The sequence below is a fragment of the Oreochromis aureus genome, linkage group 15 (assembly GCF_013358895.1).
Source record: "Oreochromis aureus strain Israel breed Guangdong linkage group 15, ZZ_aureus, whole genome shotgun sequence".
In the NCBI taxonomy this organism is placed as follows: Eukaryota; Metazoa; Chordata; class Actinopteri; order Cichliformes; family Cichlidae; genus Oreochromis; species Oreochromis aureus.
The window spans coordinates 20,223,630-20,250,890 of NC_052956.1; the positions used below are offsets into that span (position 1 = coordinate 20,223,630).

At 42.7% G+C, this 27,261-nt stretch overlaps 1 protein-coding gene across 2 annotated transcripts; it reads left to right on the forward strand.

The window, feature by feature from the left end:
- The first annotated feature begins 1,055 nt into the window (after positions 1-1,055).
- Positions 1,056-18,394, forward strand: LOC116333132 (plasminogen-like). 2 transcript variants are annotated; one of them, XM_039598886.1, is made up of 8 exons: positions 1,056-1,155; positions 5,830-5,965; positions 9,563-9,669; positions 10,008-10,122; positions 10,197-10,336; positions 10,599-10,713; positions 13,694-13,833; positions 17,758-18,394. In XM_039598886.1, the coding sequence occupies exons 1-8, from the start codon at positions 1,104-1,106 to the stop codon at positions 17,760-17,762; spliced, it is 810 nt and encodes a 269-aa protein (XP_039454820.1). In that variant the 5' UTR covers positions 1,056-1,103; the 3' UTR covers positions 17,763-18,394. The 2 variants fall into 2 exon arrangements, with proteins under 2 accessions (XP_039454820.1, XP_039454821.1); XM_039598887.1 differs by lacking the exon at positions 13,694-13,833.
- The last annotated feature ends 8,867 nt before the right edge of the window (positions 18,395-27,261 follow it).

Here is a 27,261-nt window from a genome sequence, read left to right on the forward strand (position 1 = left end):
CAACGTAAAATATAGCACCTGGAGCTTGGACGCTATATTCTCACTACCATATTCTTTTGAAATGAGTTTGGCTGCTGAATTGTGTACCGACGCACACACACAAGGAGAGCAGTACGATAATTATAGATGACTTTAATTATTCAACTAAAAGTTATTACAGTAAGCCAAAGAGTAAAACTCAAACAGGGGAACAAAAAGGAAGTATTGTTGAGTGAATTAAAAATTGAAGTATAATTTCAAAAAATAAAAAATAACTTTGGCAATATTGTTTACTCATGAAACTAAAATAAATGTATTACAAATGTATATGTTCTTCAATTGGCAAACACATCAAGCATGACATGGTACTGAAGCTTCATTTAGACTGTGATGTCTAGTTATGTGTGAATGACCTGCCTTCAGAAGGTGTTTAGTTTTGCTCCTGACAAATACTTATTGATATTAACTTTATAAAAACATATAGATTAACTCAAACTAATACAAATGGAGCTAAAAGTAAAAAAATAAAAATAAAAGTAAAAATTCTAAACCATTAAAACTAAACTCCACTCTGTGAATTAACTGAAATTAAACTGGATTAAAACTGTTCTTGCTGAGATTCAAAGCTTAGATAATGAAATGCTTAAAACAAAGAGCATAATTGGAATAGAATAGAAGACACAAACCCTCACATGGTATCTGAAGAGTTTAGGAGTAGTTTTTAAAAAAAAAAAAAAAACCTTATGTGATTGGCAGAAGGCTGATCATTACATCCAACAACAGATAAACCCTCCAATTTCTTTCTCCACTCTAACTGATGTGGTTTAATAATTAAATAAAACTGGGAATTAAACAACACTAGGTGCAGCTGGAAATATTTAACAATATGCAACACATAATTGAGAATGAAATGCTGTGCTTTTTTGTGATGCAATGATATTGCTTGCGCTCATAAACAAGGATTTTGACCAGCAGCTCTTTTGCTGTCCTTGTTGGGACAATGATTAACAAGTAATTGAATTGCCCTATTTGTCCCCCTGACATGCTAAAAGAAGCCCAATAATATGCCACAAGGTGTCTCTTTGAGTTAGTCGATGGTGAACTGCTAGTTTTAGGGTTTCACCATGGGCCTGTTGTACACAGCAGCTTTCCTCCTGGGAGCCTTGATCTCCACTGGTAAGTGGTACAACTACTATACGGCATATAAGATGCTTTTTTAAAAAATATTTGTTTAGCTCTATTTTCTTACATTTAAAAAAGCAAACAAGGTTTGAGGTCTAAACCCTTACAGCACAACACAATGAGTGACTCGCACTGATTCCTCTTTCAGATGACGAAGAACAAAAATAACTCAGCCAAAGAAGAAAAATATATCCTCATTATTTAAAACAGGTCTAATCCAAAGTAAAACTTGTTTCTCTACTTGTCTGGCACAGAATTCGTTAAATGTAGGTTTTAGGTAGTGCAATGAAGGTTTTTAATAGATTCCCTTGTGCAGGAATATTAATATTTTTATCTACATGGGGGGGGGTTGGCTTCTTTTTTTTAGCATTTAGTTTAAATGGTAATAATGGACGCGTTTCAAGTGCTAAATTCTTATAATGCAGAATGCAACAATAACCCTAACACTTCTCTCTTTTACATTACATATGCTAGAAACAACTCAGCCAAATAAGAAGCACAGAGCCACATTTTTTCTCACAGTCTCCGGTCTGTGCTGATGTGGTCATGACAGACCACATCAGCACATTCAAAGCTATACCGTTAGTCTAGATTTGAATAATTAATGGAATTTGATAAATGTAAGCTTACATTAAAGTAATTTAGGATAATTCTGTGTAGTTTAGTTTATACAGGGAGTGCAGAATTATTAGGCAAATGAGTATTTTGTCCACATCATCCTCTTCATGCATGTTGTCTTACTCCAAGCTGTATAGGCTCGAAAGCCTACTACCAATTAAGCATATTAGGTGATGTGCATCTCTGTAATGAGAAGGGTGTGGTCTAATGACATCAACACCCTATATCAGGTGTGCATAATTATTAGGCAACTTCCTTTCCTTTGGCAAAATGGGTCAAAAGAAGGACTTGACAGGCTCAGAAAAGTCAAAAATAGTGAGATATCTTGCAGAGGGATGCAGCAGTCTTAAAATTGCAAAGCTTCTGAAGCGTGATCACCGAACAATCAAGCGCTTCATTCAAAATAGTCAACAGGGTCGCAAGAAGCGTGTGGAAAAACCAAGGCGCAAAATAACTGCCCATGAACTGAGAAAAGTCAAGCGTGCAGCTGCCAAGATGCCACTTGCCACCAGTTTGGCCATATTTCAGAGCTGCAACATCACTGGAGTGCCCAAAAGCACAAGGTGTGCAATACTCAGAGACATGGCCAAGGTAAGAAAGGCTGAAAGACGACCACCACTGAACAAGACACACAAGCTGAAACGTCAAGACTGGGCCAAGAAATATCTCAAGACTGATTTTTCTAAGGTTTTATGGACTGATGAAATGAGAGTGAGTCTTGATGGGCCAGATGGATGGGCCCGTGGCTGGATTGGTAAAGGGCAGAGAGCTCCAGTCCGACTCAGACGCCAGCAAGGTGGAGGTGGAGTACTGGTTTGGGCTGGTATCATCAAAGATGAGCTTGTGGGGCCTTTTCGGGTTGAGGATGGAGTCAAGCTCAACTCCCAGTCCTACTGCCAGTTTCTGGAAGACACCTTCTTCAAGCAGTGGTACAGGAAGAAGTCTGCATCCTTCAAGAAAAACATGATTTTCATGCAGGACAATGCTCCATCACACGCGTCCAAGTACTCCACAGCGTGGCTGGCAAGAAAGGGTATAAAAGAAGAAAAACTAATGACATGGCCTCCTTGTTCACCTGATCTGAACCCCATTGAGAACCTGTGGCCCATCATCAAATGTGAGATTTACAAGGAGGGAAAACAGTACACCTCTCTGAACAGTGTCTGGGAGGCTGTGGTTGCTGCTGCACGCAATGTTGATGGTGAACAGATCAAAACACTGACAGAATCCATGGATGGCAGGCTTTTGAGTGTCCTTGCAAAGAAAGGTGGTGCTCCTTTTGATGTATACCCTCCTGTTTTTACCTCCTATGAGTTTCTCCAGATGTCAGCAATTGATTTTAATTTTTTTAAATTTTTTTAAAGAAATAGAAAAAAGGTCTTCAGACAACTACAGCGCAGCTCCATATTATAAAAGCAGTATCAGCAGGTCGCTGATTTGTTTTTGTTTTGTTTTTGAATGTCAGAAATGTATATTTGTGAATGTGGAGATGTTATATTGGTTTCACTGGTAAAAATAAATAATTGAAATGGGTATATATTTGTTTTATGTTAAGTTGCCTAATAATTATGCACAGTAATAGTCACCTGCACACACAGATATCCCCATAAAATAGCTAAAACTAAAAACAAACTAAAAACTACTTCCAAAAACATTCAGCTTTGATATTAATGTGTTTTGTGGGTTCATTGAGAACATGGTTGTTGTTCAATAATAAAATTATTCCTCAAAAATACAACTTGCCTAATAATTCTGCACTCCCTGTAAAGACCTAAAACAGTGTGTTGGATGACTTTGTAACCATGTTGGAGTCCGTATACTGGTTCCTTTTAGTCAGATGACGTAAAATGGATTGTTTGGCTACACAATTTCCCGATAAACCCTATAAACTGACTGGACAAAACCTGCTTATTGACAAAGAATATATACTCTCTTTAAAAATATAACATTTGGGTACATAACAAAAAGGACAGAGCTACAATATCTCCTCTGCTTTTAATACTTTTTTACTAATACTACTTCATATTGGATAACTGTTCAGTAAAATATTTTATTTATCCAATGAAATCCAATAGCACTCTTGATGTGGAAGTCTAAAAGTGTTTTATATTGATCTAAAAAATAACAATCTTTGAGCTTTCGAGGTGCTGGTTGTGATCCCTTCCACCCTTATGTTTCCCTGTGCTACTGCTAATTCCCCAAATTTAGCAGATTTCTTAAAATATGTCCTGGAATTCCCTCCTGGAATGCCTAGACCCATACAAGATCAACAGGGCCCTAGGAGCCTTCATCAGGAACTCAATGGGAATGTGGAGGAAAACACTAGAGACCAACTTCAAGCCCATAGCATAGGCCTGAACCCCCTCAGCGAGATCATTAACAAGACTGGCTACGGATACCGACTATCGAATGGAGCAGTTGTCAGCCATCTCCTGTACATGGATGACATCAAGCTGTATGCCAAGAGCGAACGAGACATTGATTCACTGATCCACACCACCAGGATATACAGCAATGACATTGGAATGTCAGTTGGACTGGAGAAGTGTAGTCGGATGATAACGAAGAGAGAGAAGTTAGTCAGAACTGAGGGGATCAAACTACAAGAAGGCAACATTGCAGACATAGAGGACAGCTACAAGTACCTGGGGATCTCACAGGCAAATGGGAACCATGAAGAGGCCGCTAGGAAAGCTGCAACCACCAAGTACCTGCAGAGGGTCAGGCAAGTCCTGAGAAGTCAGCTGAATGGTAAGAACAAGATCCGGGCTATCAACACCTACGCCCTGCCCGTGATCAGGTACCCTGCAGGAATAATAAGCTGGCCAAAGGAGGAGATAGAAGCCACTGACATCAAGACCAGGAAACTTCTGACCAGGTATGAAGGGTTTCACCCCAAATCGAGCACCCAGAGGCAGTATGCTAAGCGGAAGGAAGGAGGCCGGGGACTGGTGTGTCAGCACCACAGTCCAGGATGAGGTAGCGAATATCCATGAATACATCAGGAAGATGGCCCCAACTGACCGCATGCTCAATGAATACCTCAGGCACTGAAACCCAAGAAAGAGGAGGAAATGAAGGGACCATCATGGAAGGACAGGCCCCTGCATGGTATGTGCCACCAGCAGATAGAGGAGGTGGCTGACATCCAGAAATCCTACCAGTGGCTGGACAAAGAAAGACAGCACAAGAGGCACTAATCATGGCAGCACAGGAACAAGCTCTGAGCACAAGATCCATAAAGGCTGGGGTCTACCACACCAGGGAAAATGCCAGGTGTAGGCTGTGTAAAGATGCCCCTGAGGCAATCCAGCACATAACAGCAGGGTGCAAGATGGTAGCTGGCAGGGCATACATGGAACGCCATAACCAAGTGGCCGGCATAGTATACAGAAACATCTTTGCCGAGAATGGCCTGGAAGCACCGAGGTCAAACTGGGAGACGCCCCCAGGGGTGGTGAAGAATGGCCGAGCTAAGATCCTGTGGGACTTCCAGATAAAGACAGACAAAATGGTGGTGGCTAACCAACCAGACATAGTGATGGTAGACAAACAGAAGACGACAGCCGTAGTGATCGATGTAGCGGTTCCGAATGTCAGCAACATCAGGAAGAAGGAACACAAGAAACCTGAGAAATACCAAGGGTTCAGAAAAGAGCTCAAGAAGATGTGGCGGGTGAAGGTACCAGTGGTCCCAGTGGTAATCGGAGCACTAGGTGCGGTGACTCCCAAGCTAGGCGAGTGGCTCCAGCAGATCCCAGGAACAACATCGGAGATCTCTGTCCAGAAGAGCGCAGTCCTAGAAACAGCTAAGATACTGCGCAGGACTCTCAAGCTCCCAGGCCTCTGGTAGATGACCTGAGCTTGAAGGATAGACCGCCCACAGGGGCGAAGGGGGAATTTTTATATACATATATGTTTCAGACAAAATTCCTCCATATCATAAAAAAAACAAAGACAAAACTCACTTCCCATTGATTTCCTATGGCGGTCACTTTTGACCAGGAAATAAATGAAGTAACTGTTTTTTTTGGATGTGACTGATTGCAGTTGGTGGCAGTGACGTGGAGGGCTACTCCAAAACTGAAGGTGCATGGATTCTCTCACTGAACAAACGAACGTATTCAGTTAATACTGTGGCTGAGTGTGCCACCAAATGTAACACTGAAACATCTTTCACATGCAAGTAAGTTCATATCTCACATTTCGTTCTATGAATCAAAATGTTGCATGTATATATAAACGGTATGTATATACAAATAAAAATGTTTCCATTTTCAGCTCCTACTACTGCCATTATCCATAGGGCCGCATTTTACCCCCCACATCTGCTCCAGTTGCTCCTTTAGCTCCTGGTAGTTTTCTGTTTCATTGTGCACGTTCTTCCTGATGTTGCTCTGTACTGGGATTGCTACATCTATCACAACTGTTCCTCAACATCATCTATCTTTAGCTGTATTTGTTGATGCTCCATGATTCAAATTGTGGCTCTGATACTCACTTACCCATACACTCTTTCCTTTCTTTCTTTCTTGTTCACAATGGGAATCTGATGACCAGTAAGGCTTATGTATCAATGAGTGGGATCTTATTCCTACCATTATGCCTTGTACAGTCCAGGCACTTTAATATGGATGTGTGAAGAATTGAGTTGTAGGTTGTCAATCCAGGTGGTGCTCAGGGTGGTCTGCGTAGTTGTAAAGTCCTGTGGTGCAGCTCTATAAACAAACAGCTGATGCTTTTGCTGTCTGTTGTCATTTCCAATGCCTTTCTGAGCTATTCTTGTGTACTGACTCATGTGCCTACTCAGTTTAGTTGCTATGATGCTTGAGAGGAGCTTCCGTGTTTCTATGTAAGGTTGTTGTGGTCTGGTGTTATTCTAAGTCCACCAGCCACTTGGCATTGGTGTGGTGTGACACCTCTTTCTCACAGATGTTCTTTCTGTTAGGCTGAACGAACGGACTCTATGGCAGAACACACAGAAACGCAGGGAATGCAGAAAGTGCTCTTTATTTACAGTGTCTGGATTATTTACACAGGGTGGGAGATTATGTACAGTGATAAATAAACGGAGGGAAACCAGGGAAGGGGGCTGACACACACTCGGAGGGAAAGGGGTAATCGGCGCACGCAGGGTGGATCTACGAGAAAAAGGAAAACGAAATTTTAGGGGAAGATACCAAGAGCTCACTTGTCACACTGGCAGTACAGGCTCGGGCGAGAATCTCCAGGATGCGAAGATGAAGATGAGATCTCTGTAGTGATCCCAGAAATGCGGCTTCACCAGCAGCTGACAGGCAAGCGTGTGATGGATCCGGCTAAGGATACAGGACAACAGGTAAGCAGACAAAATCCAAAACATGGGTTGGCCGCAGTGCACACCTCGGAGATTAACAAACATGTTACCACTCAGGGAGGCGACAATACTCCGACACCAGACGTCTGTCTGCTCCTAAATAACACTCCATCAAATGACGTCTGATGTATCGCCGGTGTGCCAGCATCCCGTGACACACCGCACCGCCTACCTGTGCTGAAAAAGAAAGCAAACCCATGACACCACACCAGAGAAACCCCACCAACTCCTAATACTTTCAGTATTGTTCAGTTGTTTACATCTGCAAGCATCTCCTCTGATGGGACTGTTAGTCAGGAGACTTATGCTTTTGCTTGGGTGGCTACCTTGGCTACATACTTTCTCAATTCAGTAGATGCATCTGTAATTGAAAGTGGCTGGGCACCTTTTAGTTTGGGTTCACTGCTCTTTTCTATGAGGGTTAGTTCAATATTTCCATACTGATCACTGCTGTTCCCATTGTACTGCAGACTTAGAAGGCCGATTACGTCACAGCCAGGCGACGAAGGCTGTCCCAGTTCGTCGACTCCTTCAAATGCGGCCGACAAATGCGTCCTTCATTTCCCCGAATTTGAAGGATGGGTCGGGTGTGTCCTTTGTGGCCCACCATATCCCAGAATTCATAGCGCGGCCCAGCCAATTTCAGTTTCCAACAATGGCGGCCGCTACTAAGTTTTACAATTACTCTTATCAATCTTTCTGAGTCACAAAATAAACTTTTAACACATTTTCAGGCAAGAAAGTAGCTGTGTAAACTTCAAATATCTGCTTGGTATTTATCAAGACATCACATATTTGCAAAAGTGCGCCGACGTTTTCGGAGACGTATGTTACCCACCCGCTCGATAGCTAGCCGGGGGGTTCAATGGTCACTTGAGCCGCCGAGAGCAGCGGACTCCCGGCTTCATTGTTTTCAGACCCCGCTGTCTTTCGCTACGCAGGTTAAACATGATATATAAGTCGCTCGGATAATTCAAAAATGTACTTGTTTGGCTTTTTTCGGTGTTTTATTTGTTCCGGAGCAAATCGGTTTGGCTGAGATCAAAGTTATTAGATCATTAGATTAAATAAAACTTTATTGATCCATCGGGTGGGTTCCTCCGGGATTTTCACACAGCTGAATAAACGTCAAACAGAAAACTGATTAAACAGAAGTGTAAGACAGTCGAGAATTTACGGCAGTGTCCTGTTATATTTTAGATAGCAAGGAGCAGACGGCTGAGTTTATTAAACTCCACCGACACAGCGGTGACGCAAATCTGAAGGCTAGACCATCCCATTTCACAGCCTCGCACTTCCGGCCTTCTCGGTCTTTGAAGGACCCGACCACGAAGGCCGGGTCTACGTTTTGGGACACAGCTATTATTACGGCTGTTTACATTCCCCCACAAGCCGACGCTGACTGAGCAATGATGGGATTGTACAGTGCGATCAGCAGCCAGGAAACCGCGCACCCAGAGATGGCATTTATCACAACCGGGGACTTTAACAAAGGGAACCTGGAGAAAGTTTTACCAAAACTCCACCAACACATTTATTTCAACACACGAGGAGAGCGGCTGCTCGACCACTGTTACACGTCCTTCCGGCATGCGTACAAAGCCCTCCTCCGTGCCCCATTCAGCCAGTCGGGGTGTGTACTAAGCCCTCTCCTGTACTCACACTACACCTATGACTGCACGGCCACTAGCAACTCCAACATCATTGTGAAGTTTGTGGACGACACAACAGTGGTGGCTTACAGGGAGGAGATCAGCGCTCGGGCACACTGGTGCCAAAAGAACCATCTCACTCTCAACATCACGAAGACAAAGGGGTTGATAGTGGACTTCCGGAGGTGTAGAGAAGCACACACCCCCATCACCATCAACGGTGCAGCTGTGGAGAGAGTGAGCAGCTTACGTTTCTTAGATGTATATCTGGTGGAGGATCTCACATGGTCTGTTCACACAAACAAAACGTTGACATTCATGCACTCCATATTGTACATATATGCCATTTCTTTTGCACAATATTCATACTGATGACTATATATATATATGTTTGGTATACATATTTAGTAATGTGCATCCATTCTTATATTTATACATATATTTATTCTTATAATTCTCACTTTCCTGTTCTTATATTTGGCTTGCATCTTGCACACCACTGTTGCTTGTGAAGCTTGCACACAAGAATTTCAACCACATGTAGTGTACCAGTGTACCAGCATATGTGATGTAACAATAAAAGTGATTTGGTATTATCCCTCTTAGTGGGTTAGCTGGCATAGTAGCTTTCTATTAATACCATATTATCAATACTTGTCCATGTATGCGTTGTTCCAGTGGCCACCGCAAAACTTAATGTGTAGATAACTTAGATTTGTATAGCACCTTTCAAGAAAGGAAACAACCATTTAAAAAAAAAAATTTTTACACACAGGTCTTTTATCTATAATGAAAAGGACCAAGAGTGTTGGACAGCAGCGGCAAACTCTAAAACACACAGTGTCTTTCGCAGAAGCAGCACAGCTTTATATGAAAGAAATGGTAACGATCCTCATTTTTCTCTATGAATAATACTAACGCTAAAGCCTCTGTTTTCATGTTGTCCTTTCTGTCGGCTACAGTGACTAGTCTTTTCTAGTTTTGATGTTTTTTGTTTCCAATGTTTTTTGTTGACATTGTAGTTAATGTTTAGCATATGTGCCATTATGAGTGAGGTACTGTGTCTATCAACACAGCTTCATTTAGTTTCGTAAAACATCAAAGTACTCGGATCAGATAAATTATTTACTATAGGAAATGTGTGATAAACATAAATAAATCTATTTCTAGTCTTTTCTTTTCTTTTCTTTTCTTTTCTTTTCTTTTCTTTTCTTTTCTAGCATATCTTCTGGAGTGTGTAAATGGAATAGGAACAGATTACAGAGGAACAAAGTCCAGAACAAACTCAGGAAAGATCTGTCAAAGATGGGACTCAAGCTACCCACACAGGCCAAAGTATGTGTTTGCATTTGATTTTACATCATCATTTTATGTCTTTGTGAAAATTTTTCATAATGTTTCTGCTGCAGTTTCACACCGCAGAGCCACCCACGAGCAGATCTGGACTCCAACTTCTGCAGAAACCCTGATAGGGACAGCAATGGACCATGGTGTTACACCACTGACCCTAACGCCCGCTGGGAATACTGCAACGTACCCAGCTGCTTGGGTAAGTTATCATGCATGGCCATGATACTTGAGATACATCAGTGTTTTTCCTTCACAGAGGAATGTCTGGTCTGAAATGGTGAGAATTACAGTGGAAAAATCTCCACCACTGAAAACAGCTTCACCTGAAAGTTAAACACTGCTGTAATTTTAGTTTCATAAAACATCACAGATCTCAGACCAGATAAATAATTTATATTAAGAAATTTGTGATAAACATCAATAAATCTATTTCTAGTCCTTTCTTTTCTTTTCTTTTCTAGCATATATTCTGGAGTGTATAAATGGAAGAGGAACAGATTACAGAGGAACAAAGTCCAGCACAAACTCAGGAAAGATCTGTCAAAGATGGGACTCAAGCTATCCACACAGGCCAAAGTATGTGTTTGCATTTGATTTTACATCATCATTTCATATCCTTTTATGCCATCCATCCATCCATCCATTTTCTTCCACTTATCCGGGGCCAGGTCGTGGGGGCAGCAGCCCAAGCAGAGAAGCCCAGACCTCCATCTCCCCAGCCACCTCCTCCAGCTTATCCGGGGGAACACCAAGGCGTTCCCAGGCCAGCCGAGAGATATAATCTCTCCAGCAGGTCCTGGGTCTGCCCCGGGGCCTCCTCCCGGTGGGACATGCCCGGAAAACCTCCCCCAGGAGGCACCCAGGAGGCATCCTGGGGGGCCAGCCACCCTTCGGAGGAAGCTCATTTCCGCCGCTTGTATTCGTGATCTCGTTCTTTCGGTCACTACCCACAGCTCGTGACCATAGGTGAGGGTAGTGGTGTAGATCAACCGGTAAATTGAGAGTTTCGCTTTTACACTCAGCTCTCTCTTCACCACAAGAGACTGGTACAGCGTCTGCATCGCTGCACCAATCCGTCTGTCAATCTTCCACGCCGTTCTCCCATCACTCCTGAACAAGACCCCGAGATACTTAAACTCCTCCACTTGGGGCAGGGTCTTGTCCCTGACCCGGAGTGGGCACTCCACCCTTTTTCGGCTGAGGACCATGGCCTCAGATTTGGAGGTGCTGATTCTCATTCCCACCGCTTCACACTCGGCTGCGAACCGTTCCAAGGTGAACTGGAGGCCATCACCTGATGAAGCCAACAGAACCACATCATCTGCAAAAAGCAGAGAGGAGATCCTGACACCACCCAAGTGAAAGCCTTCCGCTACTTGGCTACGCCTAGAAATTCTGTCCATAAAAATTATGAACAGAATCGGTGACAAAGGGCAGCCCTGGCGGAGCCCATCACCCACCAGGAACAAGTCCGACTTATTGCCGGCTATGCGGACCAAGCTCTTGCAACGGTCGTATAAGGATTGAATGGCCCGTAGCAATGGGCCAGACACCCCATACTCCCGAAGCACCCCCCACAGGACCCCCCGAGGGACACGGTCGAATGCCTTCTCCAAGTCCACAAAACACATGTAGACTGGTTGGGCAAACTCCCATGCGCCCTCGAGTATCCTTGAGATGATAAAGAGCTGATCCAGTGTTCCACGACCAGGACGAAAACCACATTGTTCCTCCTGTATCCGAGGTTCGACTAACGGACGGACTCTCCTCTCCAGCACCCTGGCATAGACTTTCCCAGGGAGATTGAGGAGTTTGATTCCCCTGTAGTTGGAACACACCCTCCGGTCCCCTTTCTTAAAGATGGGGACCACCACCCCGGTCTGCCAGTCCAGGGGTACTGCCCCTGATCTCCACGCAACATTGCAGAGACGTGTCAACCAATACAGCCCTACAACATCCAGAGCCTTCAGGAACTCAGGGCAGACCTCGTCCACCCCAGGGGCTCTGCCACCAAGGAGTTGTTTAACTGCCTCAGTGACTTCACCCCCAGAGATTGGCGGGTCATCTCCTTGGTCCCCAGACTCTGCTTCCGCCACAAAGACGTGCCAGTGGGATTGAGGAGGTCCTCGAAGTATTCCTTCCACTGCCCGACAGCACTCCACCCTCACTATACACAGTGCAAGTAGAACACCGCTTCTCCCTCCTGAGTCGCCTGACGGTTTGCCAGAATCTCTTCGAGGCAGTATGAAAGTCTTTTTCCATGGCCTTTCCGAACTCCTCCCACACCCGAGTTTTTGCTTCAGCCGCCCGCGCCGCATTCCGCTTGGCCTGTCGGTAACTATTAGCTGCCTCCGGAGTCCCACAGGTTAACCAAGCCCGGTAGGACACCTTCTTCAGCTTGGTGGCTCCCCTCACCTCTGGTGTCCACCATTTGGTTCGGGGGTTACCACCACTACAGGCACAAACTACCTTGCGGCCGCAGCTGAGTGCAGCCGCTTCGGCAATGGAGTTGCTGAACATGGTCCATTTGGACTCAATGTCCCCAGTCTCCCTCGGAATGCTGTTGAAGCTCTGCCGGAGGTGTGAGTTGAAGATCTCTGCTAGCCTCTGCTAGATGTTCCCAGCACACCCTCACTGTACGTTTGGGCGCACCAGGTCTGTCCAGCGTCCTCCTTCGCCAACTGATCCAACTCACCACCAGGTGGTGATCAGTTGACAGCTCAGCTTTACCTGAGTGTCCAACACATATGGCCTCAGGTCTGGTGATACGATTACAAAATCGATCATCGACCTGTGACCTAGAGTGTCCTGGTGCCACGTGCACTTATGGACATGTTATGGCCAAACTGTGGTTTGCACAGAAGTCCAATAATAAAACACTGCTCGGGTTCAGATCCGGGAGGCCGTTCCTCCCAATCCTGCCCTTCCAGGTCTCGCCGTTGTTGCCCACGTGAGCACTGAAGTCTCCCAGTAGGACAACAGAGTCCCCAGGAGGAGCACCCTCCAGTGCCCCACCCAGGGACTCCAAGAAGGCTGGGTACTCTGAACTGCCGCTCGACAGATAAGCATAGACGATGGTCAGGACCCGTTCCCTGACCCGAAGGTGAAGGGAACAAACCCTCTCGTCCACTGGGAGAAACCCCAACATACCAACAGCAAGCCAAGGGGATACCAAGATACCCAACCCAGCCCGACGCCTCTCACCAGGGGCAACTCCAGACTGAGACAGAGTCCAGCCCCTCGTCCTTGGGCACCCTCCCCGGGCCTGGCTCCAGGGCAGGGCCCTGGTAACCCTATCCTGGGCAGGGTGAACTGTTTCCTCGATGGTCTTTTCAAAGGGGTCTTCTGAATCGCTCTTTCTCTGATCCCTCACCCAGGACCAATTTGCCATGGGAGACCCTACCAGGGGGCAAAAGCCCCCAGACAACATAGCCCCTGGGATCATTGGGACACACAAACCCCTCCACCACGATAAGGCAGCGATTCGCGGAGGGGTCCTTGGAGGGGGCCTCCTTTTATGCCTTTGTGAAAATATTTCATAATGTTTCTGCTGCAGTTTCAAGCCGCAGAGCCACCCACAAGCAGATCTGGACTCCAACTTCTGTAGAAACCCTGATGGGGACAGCAATGGACCGTGGTGTTACACCACTGATCCTAACACCCGCTGGGAGCACTGCAACGTACCCAGCTGCTTTGGTAAGATTCATACATGTCATTGTGTTTGTTTTGTTTTGTTCAGCTGACATAGATGTCTAATTGTCCTCTAGCAGCCATTTCTCTTTCAACCATTGCCATTTGGTTTTTAAAGTATTTAATGTAGCTAATATGTGAAATATAGGCACTACACAACATTCTGAAATACTGAACCTAAAAGGCTGCATGGCCAGACACCACTGGGTGGTTGGCATCTTTCATGCGGTGGTGCCACTGCAGCAGGGCATGGTCTGAGCAGAGGGTGAATGGAATCCCAGGAGGTAGTAATGAAGGGAGTCAACCACCCACCGGATCGCTAGGCACTCCCTTCCCACAGTGCTGTACCAGGTTTCTCGGTCGTTTAGCTTCCAGCTGATGTACACAACCAGTCGGTCAACTCCCCCTACCTGCTGGGACAAAACGCCCCCCAGCCCTTTGTTCGAGACATCTGTCTGCAGGAGAAAAGGGAGGGAGAAATTAGGTGTGTACAGCAGCAGCTCCCCACAGAGAGCCTGTTTCACCCACACAAACACCGCCTGGCACTGTCCTGTCCACTGGACCAGATCTGGATCTGGATCGAGCAAGGGGCTGGTCAGGTCCGCAAGCCCTGGCACAAATCGGCCATAATAGCCGGCTCGCCCCAGGAACTGCCCACCTCCTTTTTGGTCTTGGGGCGCAGGCAGGATGCGATCGCTGCTGTCTTCTCCACCTGAGGACACACCTGCCCGCCCCCAAGTGGTACCCCATATACTGTACCTCCCTCAGTCCAACCGCACTCTTCTTCGGGTTGGCTCCCTCCATTGAGGGAGGTGGGAATGGTGGAATTTGGTACCTCCGGCTCCAACTCATCTCTTTCCTTAACCAGTCTCACCAGCAAAGCAGTTTCAGCCTCTCTCCATGCTTTAAGGAGGTTGAGGTGATATATCTGTGCGGCTCCTCCCCTGTCTGACCGCACCGCCTCATAGTCAACGTCGTCCACCCACCGTGGCCCTTGGCACTTGGCAAGTAGTTTGGAGCTGGAAGAAGGAAGTAAAACAAGCACTTTATCTCCCGGTGAAAATTGCCTGAGTCTAGCCCCTCTGTTGTACAGGCTTTGCTGATGCTGCTGAGCCTGGAGCAAATTCTCGCGTGACAAACTCCTCAAAGTGTGTAGCTTTGCTCTGAGGTACAGCACGTACTGAATTTCAGTTTTTGAGGGGCTCGGACCGTCCTCCTGCCCACGGCTTCCTGCCGTACAGTAATTCAAAGGTAAAAAATCCCATGTAGGCCTGGGGCATCTCCTGCACTGCAAACAACTAGGGTCTAACTAGCGATCCCAATTGTGTTCAACCGCATGAATGAACTTACGAATCATGGACTTCAAAGTCTTAATCAGCCTCTCCACGTCAGTCTAAGGGTGGCAGATGCTGGTCCAAACAGATTTAATGCCCAGTAATTCATACAGCTCTTTGAGTATGCGAGACAGGAACGACGTGCCCTGGTCAGTCAGTATTTCTTTCGGAATACCGACTCGGGAGATGACCTGAAACAGTGCCCGAGCCAGGCTCTTTGCAGAAATGGTGTGCAGCGGCACTGCTTCCGGGTATCACTTTGCATAATCCACCAGAACTAATACAAAGCGATAGCTACAGGCACTTCAGTGGAATAGCCCAATGAGGTCCATATCAATGCGTTTGAACGGGACCTCCATTAAGGGTAATGGACGCAAAGGCACTTTTGGAACGGCTGGCTGGCTCACCATCTGGCAATCCGGGCATGACACGCACCATCGGTGCATGTCTACCCAGATGCCCGGCCAATAACATCGGGCCATTACTGCTCCAGAGTTTTCTCGCATCCCATGTGCCCTGCCATGGGGTTGCAATGAGCCGCCTGGAAAATCATTTTCAGACGGCTCCGTGGCACTAACAACTGGGTGTGTATTTTGTTAGTGTGAGCGGGCTAACCGCAGCCTGTACTGTATGCGTTTTGCCCCAGAATTTTAGCAGCAGCGGTACTATGGGATACCTGTGAACGTCCCCGTTCACAGGTATCGGACAGGTAACGGCCCGGACAGTGATAGTCCTGGTCTCTGTGACATCATCGATGCATTTTGGGATGTAGGCAATGACAGTTTCTGTATATTCCTGAAAGTCTGTGGTGTTGTCGTGTGTGGCAGCCTGTGGTGGAAAAGCAGTCTTGCAGTCCCTCTGAGGACCCTTCTGGCCACACCTGCACCTGCTTACGAACTGGTTTGGTGACTTTGACCAGGGGCCTGGGGGAACCCATGGCACACCTAGGTTTCTGACCCTTATGCAAAATAGGTGGAATTAAGACACAGTTCCAAAAGCAAACACAACTGATCAGTGCTGAGAGTGGTCCTGTTGCTGAGGTTGGGGTGATCCTGTAATATCTTATGAACTACCTCCAACGCTTCCGTGACTGGGATGCAAGTGAAGACAGATGTAACATCTCTCTCTCACTGTACATTTACTGTTTATAAAATCAGTGAAACATAACCTGCACAAACAAAATAATTTGCAGGACAAATGTTTGACATCAATTTTGTTCGATTTGAAGAAGGTAGGGGGGCCAACTTCACTCACATGTGTTTATAAGGTTGGGAAAACCTGCAGTCAGCTGAGACTGAAGAAGTCACTTGGATGAGTGACGAAACGTTTCTCCAATTGAAAATGTCCAGATGAACAGAATCAACCTTTTGGGAATTACTTACCTGGATGATTAAGCACACATCACGATGTTATTTTATTAATATCTTTAAAATGATAGCGGCACAAATGAAAATTTTTGAAGCACAAACCACCACAAACGTAGCACAAACGTTTGACATCAATTTTGTTTGATTTGGGTAATGTGGGGGGGGGCTGGTTGACCTTTTGACCTTTACATTTTCATTAATATCTTTAAAACAGAAGCAGCACAAACAACAATTTTAGCAGCACAAACCAGCACAAACGTAGCACAGTTGATTGACATCCATTTTGTTTGATTTAATTAATGTGGGGGGGCTGGTTGACCTCTGATGACCTCTAGAAATTTTTATTAATATCTTTAAAATGATAGCAGCACAAACGAAGATTTTTGCAGCACAAACCAGCACAAACGTAGCACAAACGTTTGATACCACTTTTGTTGGATTTGAAGAAGGTGGGGGGGCCAACTTCACTCACATCTTTAGTGTGCGAGTCTGTCATGTCCCCTGTGTTTAAGTCCCCCTTGCCCTTTGTGCGTCTCTGTGATGTCTTTGTCTCCCTTTGTGTCGCTCTCGTTCCCTCTCTTTCTCGTGTCCCCGCTCTTGTCTCCTCCTCTTGTTTATGTTTCCCCTTGTGTCTCATTCCTTGTCTCTCCCTAGCTGTTATGTTCTGTATTTGTTTCTTATACTCGTGTCCCATCTCCTGTTCCCATTTCCCCGATGTTATGTCAAGTCCGTGTGTCTTAAGTCTGCATCTCTGTATTTCCTGTTTTATTTTGACAGTCTAATTTGTTTAATTTTTCTTCCCCTGTGGCGTCATGTTCATTTGTATCAGCTGTGTTCCCCGTGTGTTTCCACTTCCCTTGTCACCTTTCTGTGTATTTATATGATCTGTTGTCATGCATCCATTGTTAGGTTGTCTGTTGTGTTCACACCCTGTTTCCAGGTATCCACGCATCCACACCAGGTTTTCATGTTTATGTTTAGTTTTTCCACTTTAGGTTTGTTTTGCACCTTTTTAACAGCCACAATAAACAGCCTGCGTTTCGTTAAAATCTAGCTACGTTCCACGCTTCATTTTGTCTGTGTTTGGGTCCTCTCTCCACACGCAGACTCTGACACTTTCTTAGCTTGGTTTTAGCATCAGTAAACCTAAACACCATCAAAAAGAGCTGTGTGAGTTAAATAGTAAAGTATCCACTATCTAATATCTATTTTGTGTTTCCTCCCTGTAGGGTGACAGAGGTGGTCCTCTGGTTTCTTATGAGCAGAACAGATTTGTCCTTCAGGGACGCCCAGTGTCTACGCTCGAGTTTCTAAGTTTGTGGACTGGATCGATGCAACCATCAAAGCCAACTAAAAGCTATCATCTGTAATGCGGTTGTTGAGGATGTCTTAACATGTATACTTTGTTCTGCTCTGACGTGAACGTTTTTATTAAGTATGGATACACATTAAGTAGAGCATGAATATTGAATGAGAAAAATACAAGTTAAACAAAATCAGAAAATCCCACTTTATACAAGATGATTTTAAGTGAAATAAAAAGTGGCTATACAGTTGTTTATCTGTTCTGATTTAAAAAGATTCTATTTATTATGTTACATTATAACAGCTATCATGACTGACAAACACTGAGTTTTGAAGAGAAATTTAGGAAAAGTGTTCCTAAGAAAATGAATAAAAACAAGCATGTTGAGATGGATGTTCATGTGGGATTGAACTAATGACAAATGTATTTGAAGTAAAATAGCATAAACTGAATGACATATTAAGTGAAGTGTATTCATATGTGACTGGATGTTTATCTGTGTTGGAATTAGTGACAAATTAAGTACAAGATGGAAGAGAAATAAATGTAATCTAAGTCAATTTGAAGTGTAAACTTTGTTTTATATTATGTATGTGAAAAAGCCAGAGAAAGGAAGGATGATAAGGTGTTACTGGACATCAGGTGATGGTATGTCAACAATGGAGACTGGATGTCCAGAAAGAAAAAGTGGAGAGAGAGGGAGATCCAACTGGGTAAATGAGTATAAAAGAAGGCAACTCGAAACAATCCTCTAGTTTTTGCAATGAAGTGCAGAAGACATCATCTGAAGAGTCAGCTCTGGGGTCCATAGAAATTATAGCAAGTAACGCCAGAGGAGCAACCACTCCCAAATACTGTGGACCCACTAATTAGATTTAGAATTTTTGACTTTTTCTCTGCACATTTTTGCTGTTTTAGATTATAAATTCAAGAGGAATTGGATTTCCATTGTTTCCTACTGGATTTAGCTCTAGTGCAGTGGTGGCCAAGGCATACTCATTTTCTCCAACTTCTCTCCACTCAAAGATGAGAACAACATCAGCTGTTCTGAAAACTAGCCCACTGTTCATTCATAGTTCAGTGGGCTAGTTTCAATCATTGTGGAAAGGTAGTGTTTATAAGGTTGGGGAAACCTACAGTTAGCTGAGACTGAAGAAGTCACTTGGATGAGTGATGAAACGTTTCTCCCACTGAAAACGCTGTGTTCAGATAAATTCAGAACAGTGGACCACATCAGTCCAGCTCTGAGGTCTTTACACTGGCTGCCTGTCCGTCAGAGGATAGACTTTAAAGTTCTGATGCTGGTCTATAAAGCTCTGAATGGTTTAGGACCGAAATACATCAGTGACCTCCTGACCCAGTATGAACCTTCCAGATCCCTCAGGTCATCTGGATCCGGTCTGTTATCAGTCCCCAGAGTCAGAACCAGACACGGAGAAGCTGCATTCAGCTTTTATGCTCCTTATATCTGGAACAAACTCCCAGAAAGCCTCAGATCAGCTGAAACACTCAGTTTATTTAAATCCAGGTTGAAGACTCACCTATTCTCAGCTGCATTTGAATAAAGCACCAAATCTGCACTTTTAAGCTTAAATTTCAAAACTTACATTTTAACTACTGATTTTATCTACTGTTCTGATTTTATCTACTGTTTTGATATTTGATTTTATATACTGTTTTGTTTGTTTGTTTGTTTGTTTGTTTGCTTGTTTTAATCAAATTTTAATCATGCTTTTTATTTGTTTTTGTTTTTAATGTCTCTTTAAAGCACTTTAAATCACCTTGTTGTTGAATTGTGCTATATAAATAAACTTGCCTTGCCTTGCCTAGTTACCTGGATAATTGAGCATGCATCAAGACATGTTGAAAGTACTGCTACTTTTGACATGGCAAATGAGATCACTTCATGAAAAGATCTAAAAGGGGAAAAAGAAAACTAATGAACTCTCCAAATGCTCTTAATACAATCAAAACCTATTGTAGAAATGTATGATACAACATGGACCTTAAACCTAAGGATAAAACTATGGATAAAACAGGTATTGTGGTGTGAGGTGAAGATTTTCAGTTTCAGTCCTTGTGTCAGCAGACCTGAAACGCATGTTAGAAAAAGTGGACAGCTTCATGTTCAGGAAGTGGTGCAGAGGATGGTCGGGATCGCCATTCACAACAGTCACGGCTCTGCATCAGCTGACAAAGGAATTCAAGGCAAGGCAAGGCAAGGCAAGTTTATTTATATAGCACAATTCAACAACAAGGTGATTCAAAGTGCTTTACAGAGACATTAAAAACAAAAACAAATAAAAAGCATGATTTAAAATTGATTAAAACAAACAAACAAACAAACAAAAAAAACAGTATATAAAATCAAAAATTAGAACAGTAGATAAATTCAGAACAGTAGATAAAATCAGTAGTTAAAATGTAAGTTTTGAAATTTAAGCTTAAAAGTGCAGATTTGGTGCTTTATTCAAATGCAGCTGAGAATAAGTGAGTCTTCAACCTGGATTTAAATAAACTGAGTGTTTCAGCTGATCTGAGGCTTTCTGGGAGTTTGTTCCAGATATATGGAGCATAAAAGCTGAATGCAGCTTCTCAGTGTCTGGTTCTGACTCTGGGAACTGATAAAAGACCGGATCCAGATGACCTGAGGGATCTGGAAGGTTCATACTGGGTCAGGAGGTCACTGATGTATTTTGGTCCTAAACCATTCAGAGCTTTATAGACCAGCATCAGAACTTTAAAGTCTATCTTCTGATGGACAGGCAGCCAGTGTAAAGACCTCAGAACTGGACTGATGTGGTGCACTTTTTTGGTCTTAGTGAGGACTTGAGCAGCAGAGTTCTGAATGAGCTGTAGTTGTCTGACTGATTTTTTTTAGGTAGACCTGTAAAGATGCTGTTACAGTAATCAAGCCTACTAAAGATGAATACATGGACTAGGTTTTCCAGGTCCTATTGAGACATCAGATCTTTTATCCTTGATATATTCTTGAGGTGATAGTAAGCTGATTTTGTTATTGTCTTAATGTGTTTTTCTAAGTTTAGGTCTGCATCCATCACTACACCCAAATTTCTCGCCTGGTTGGTGATTTTTAGATGTATAGATTGAAGTTCTCTGGTGACCTGTAATCGTTTTTCTTTGGCTCCAAAGACTATTACTTCAGTTTTGTTTTTGTTTAGCTGTAGAAAATTGCAGCACAACCAGTCATTAATTTCCTCAATGCATTTACCAAGAGCCTGTACAGGGCCTCGGTCTCCTGGTGACATTGTGATATATATTTGTGTGTCATCTGCGTAGCTATGATAGTTTATTTTGTTGTTCTTTATAATCTGTGCCAGTGGGAGCATGTAAATGTTAAACAGAAGGGGTCCCAAGATGGAACCTTGGGGAACTCCACATGTGATACTTGTCTGCTCAGATGTGAAGTTACCTATTGATACAAAGTATTTCCTGTTTTCTAAGTATGTTTTGAACCAGTTTAGTACAGTCCCTGAAAGACCTGCCCAGTTCTCCAGTCGTTTGAGTAATATGTTGTGGTCAACTGTATCAAATGCTGCACTGAGATCCAGTAAAACTAAGACTGACATTTTTCCACTGTCTGTATTCAGACATATGTCATTAAACACTTTGGTCAGAGCGGTTTCAGTGCTGTGGTTCTGTCTAAAACCTGACTGGAAGGTATCATAGCAGTTATTCTGTTTCAAGAAGTAATTGAGCTGCTGAGAAACTCCTTTTTCAATTATCTTACTTAAAAATGGGAGATTTGAGATCGGCCTGTAGTTGTTCATTTGTGTCTTGTCAAGATTGTCTTTTTTCAGTATAGGTTTAATTACAGCAGTTCAAACAGTGTAATAACGCAAACTGGCTTCACACAGCTACTAAAAATTTCCTCAGCACTGTTTTTTTTTCTTTACAATTTTCTTTATTTACCTGGGCCATGCATTAATAATATTATGACCACAGAATTTCTATCAGCAATTATGATTTGCAATATATTGTGATGCTAAAATCAAAGTGATTTATTGGACTACTTTTAATTTTATTTTGTGAGAACTGTTACACTACAGAGAACTACGTATATGTTCAGAAATCAATAGAAAGAAGTGTATCAGTATCTACTAACTTCACTCACTTTAAACCTACCCAAACCTCACTGCACTCATTCTGTCATCTGTAGAAATGCAAAGAATAAAATGTGTTTTCACTGGCACAATCGCTGTTGGATGTCAATAACAAACAGGTAAAAGAAATGTTTTTTTAAATGGACTCATATGCATAGCTTTAAGCTGATTTGAGAATGTTTTGCATTCGACCGTTAGTGTGTGTTGTCTTTAAACTGTTTACTGGCTTAGGACAGGTTGAAATATGATTCATGCACAGAAAAAGACAAACAATTTCCTCAGTGAGGCCACTGCAAGTGCAAAATACATGAACATGAATTCAGGTAGATGCATCTATTCAATAACTGCTAGGAAAGGTGAGGTGACCATATTTACTGTACTCACAACATTTATTTAAAAGGTATTCTGATCATTCTTTTTAAGGCAGCAGCACTTTCAAGGCTTTTCTGTAACTAACAAAGTCAGTATAAAGACATGACTTTATGGGAAATGCAACATTTTGGTCAATGCACTGACAAACAAATGTAAAGAAAACCACAGTAGGTGGCAGTGTAAATGCACACACTCACACATGACAGTGTTAGAGGAATGGGAATACTCTGGGTTTTCTTTTATAAACACATTTCAGAAAGATAGCATTATTTTAGTATTAATAAAAATATATTCAAAACAGTCATTGTTTCTCTGTGGAGCAATCACTACTCAATGCCAGAAATGTGTACTTGATTAGACCTTTCACTCTGCATCCATAGTACTGGGGACGTTGTTTAGAGCGTAGTATTAGTAATCTGTGTTGTTTCACAGTTGCATTTGGAGTCTTAAGGTCACCCAATGCTTGCATACCAACCTTTGTGGTTCTCTCTGTCCACAGGTTTCAACAAAATGTTAACAAGATCTGAGGTTTAGTTTGTTAGTTTACTTTTGTTACAAAACAGTATCAAGGTCTCTCCATGACTGGTCAGGACGCTGTTTTCAGAAATGCTCGTATGAGTTGCATTTGAGTGCAGGTACAAACGCTATACATGTTCATTTGCATTGGAGGACTAAATAACCAAACTGAGGAGACCAGATGCTAGGCTATTAGGAGAGGAATGTTGTCCCATTATTGTCTGATATAGGATTCTAATTGCTCCACAGTCCTGGGTCTCCTTGTTGTAGTGTTCATTTCATGATGCCCCAAATATATTCAACTGCTGAAAGCTCTGCACTGGAGTCACGCCAGTTCAGCACCTGGACTCTTCTACTCGAAGGCTATGTTGTTGGAACAGCCGCAGCATGCAACTTAGCATTGTCTCTCTGAAATGGTGCCTTTTCAGATGTGCATGCTACCAATTTCATAAGCACGGATGCACCCCGATACGATCAGAGATGCAGACTTTTGAAATCAGCACCAGTACCAAAGCCAGATGGTACGGTGGTCCTGAGATGCCAAACGGACTGCAACTTAAGAAAACACCAGCAATAAGAAAAATGCGGCAAAAGCACACAAAACACAATGAAAATAGGAAAAACGACAACGGAAATAGGAAAAAAGAAAACAAAAATAGGAAAAACAACAACAAAAATAGGAAAAAACAGATTTCTAAAAGCACGAGGGAAGTGTTTCTGGGGAGACAATAACCCGACGGACCAGTTGCAGGAACTGAAAAATGCTAGGTACATGTTTTTTAATCTCATGATTCATAGAATACTACAGATATGTTTGCAGTGTTGAGGAGTAACAGAATACATCTACCGGCGTTATGTATTTAAAATACAAAATATAAGTAACTGTATTCCATTACAGTTACCGTTTAAAAAGGTGGTATTCAGAATACAGTTACTTTGTTGAAATAAATGGATTACACGGTGGTCTTTTCCTGTATCATATGCTAGGCTATGCCCTCTCTATTTTTGGTAATTCCACGCAGGTGGAAACCCAAACAAAACACGCATTAAGAGGCTCTAATGCCTGGTTCTCAATCTTGCAGCCCATGTCACCTCTACTTGCGGCCCGAATAATGACGCGAAGAAATTATTTTTTAAATTATTACTAAAAAAATGATGTAATATTAAGGCAATATGAGCAGTGTTACAGGCATAGTCCTAAAGAATGTAGCCTCATGGGCGGTGTAGTCCGTGCTGCAGGGAGAATGTGTGGGACTGCCCCTCCCTTTATGTGTGTGTGAGCACGAGGGAGGAAGAAAGTACAGTTGTCACCGACCAGAAACGGGAGATGGAAGCATGTAAATATAATAATAACCACTGCAGTCAAAAAGAGTGTCTGACGAGCCGAGTTGTAAGTAAACTGTTTAGACTCGACTGTACACTGTGTTCGTGTTTTTCTCCGAAACAATAAGTTCCATTTGAGCAGCCTTTCAACGCCTCTCTCTGTCACTCGCTAGCAAAGTTGACCCAGACAGTAAAGCTAGTTCCAGGTGCGAGCCAGACACGGAACCCAACATATTAGCCAGAAATCTCTTTACTATGGTTCGGAGCTGCGGACCTGTTTTATATACACGCGGAATAGTTTTCTATTGGAGATCACTGCAAAAAGTGCAGCCTTACCTAATGTCCACCCTACTGTTACTTATTTTATATTAAGATTTCAAAATCTAGTTGGTATTGGTATGGCGAATAACCTTGAGTAATAGTAATAAATCACACAGCAATAGTACATTCATGTAGTTTTAAAAAGTATGACAATATATTAAGTAATCGAAAGTATTCAAAATACGTTACTCTCATTAACCCTTGTGTGGTGTTCGTATTTTTGTTACTCAGCCAGTGTTCATCGGTCTGGTGGACCGCTAGAGTTTTGGCTTTCCAAATAAACACTATCAAACAATTTTATGTTAAATAAACTCAAGAGATGTTTACTTCATCCCAATTACAAGCCGAACAGCAAACACGGTTAATTTTTTCCCTTTACCTTTGTTAGATCACATTTATGAATTAATGTGCTTCTCTTTTTTTTTTTTAATAAAATGTTATAAAAAAATAAAATCAGTTATAATCAAGTGGAGTGAGTGGAAAGACAACACATTTACACATGAAGCAATATGTTTCACAGCTAGTGATTTTTATTCATTTGAACTTCTTTAGACATATAACTCATTCAGGACAGTTTACATAACACTGTAGTGAATAAGTTGAACACATACAGTAGCTGGTCTGTCGTCAGCTACTGCACGGAAAAGTTCTCTGCCGGTTTCTGCATCCCACAGGGATTCTGTGGATTCCCCTTTGGACCTGAAAACTGCAGCAAGGATAAGAACCCCAAAGTAGGCCTGTAGATCAATTTGGTCCATCTCCTTCCACCTCTCTCCAAAAAAATGCCTTCCTTCTAGATTACTGCAATCCAGAATAATTTTCTGGATGGAATGTGGGATGAAAAGCTCAAATGAAGACCTGATGGCCTGCACATGAGTAACTGCCAGCCATGTTGGCCCTGGTTGCATCCTTATCACATTAGCAGCTCTGCAGGGTGGCTTCATTTATTGGCCAAGAAGACCATTCAATTTCACCATTTTTTGACATCCATATTTCTTCACTTGCTGTCTGGTGGGATTGTTCTGGTCCCGGAGCTGGCTGCTGATGAGCTGGTCCTGGAACTGGCTGCTGATGGGATACTCGTCTTTGTTTTGTTACTAAATGGTGCTCAACCTCATCCTCTTCTTCAAAGTCACTGTCAGACACTGAATTTTCAGAAATGTGATCCTCATATTCTGAAAACTCTTCCTCCACATCATCATCAGAAGCTCCTCTCTCTTCCAAAATCAATTGCAAGGCCCTCGCAGCAGATAACCTTTTGGCCATCTTGATCAGTTGTGATAAGGAACTACATTGGCAAAGTCTTATTTATAGTATTATGCCCCTAATGGGCAGGTTGGATAGGGTATGAGAAAATAAAGCTTGGTTCCTGCAAGAGAGAGGGTAAATTGTGCGGGTATGTAACAGACGGTGTTGGTAGTTGAATTTTCAATAATGTTGCAACTTCGTGCGGGAGGGGAAGAAAACACTATCACCAGCACCAGAAAGGAGGAAGACAGAGTGCGGGAACACAGGACCTACACTTTTATTAGACCTGGGTCCAGTGGACCCGAACACCTTGTATGTAATGTAAATGCGTGGGGGGAGGTACAGTATGCAGTCACTGAAAATTTGTTTGGATTTTTGTTCTTCACAGAAAATAAGCTAAAGCCAATGAATTTCATGTTGAAAAAATAATTAATTGTTTAATTGTTCTTTTGAAAACAACTGAAAATGGGTCTCACAAATCCGAACACCATACAAGGGTTAAGTTATGTAACGGAATATGTTACAAAATACATTTTGGGGCATACATTCTGTAATCTGTAGTGGAATACATTTTAAAAGTAACCTTCCCAACACTGTATTTTTGCTATTAGATGTTAAGTATTACCCTAAAAATCCTTCATCTGTTGAAACACACACAAAGTTTTATTTGACTGCTGTTTTGTATTATGTAAAAATAAATTGCTAAAATCATAAAATGTATTGTCCATTCTGTGGATTTAAGTTTGAGAACTTGACAAAATTTTGCTGTTCCTGTGTAAAAGACACAAGTTTTGTACCAGCTAAAGATGCTGCCACGGCAGCAGAACCTGAAGACTCAAGTGGTAATACTTTCTGAACTTCCTGCTATTTTAACTCCAACTAGTTCTATAAGAAAATAAAATGAAGAGGGCAAGATTTGTTCAGATGTTTGTACTTTTCAGATAGTGTCATAAATGAAAGACTTAGTTTTTAATTGGGAAATTATAGATCTGGTGTCATGTGACTGATAAATCTACATTTCTGGAAGCAAAAACATGTTTGTGCTGGATCTGACTGTAGGAAAGAGGTAGTGTTTTATGTGCATTATGTTCATATGTTTTTTTTTATTAATGACTTTTTCATGTTTGCTTTTGAATTATAAACACCGATAGACAAATAAAGAGCCTCTTACTGTCTCTCTGCCTTTCCCCCTTTTTTGCTTGCTCAGCCAAATCAGTTGTTCAGTAGTTCAGTACCGTGAAGGTAAAGAGGCAGAAAGGAGGATGTTCTCAAAATCCAAAAAGAAATCAAAGAAAATAGTGAAGGTATTAATAGAAAGATTTGTAAATGTTAATCTGTTGTCTGACAACACTTTTCTAATTTGTGACCACCATTTTTTTCTGAAATGTAATCTAGATTTCTGTTGGGATCATGAACAAAACAAAGACTGGCATGAGACCCATAAGAGGGAAAACACTACCATTAAATATTGAACCGAGCTGGTCATCTGAGAAGCTCTTGGGTGCTGCCATTAAAAAACTGAA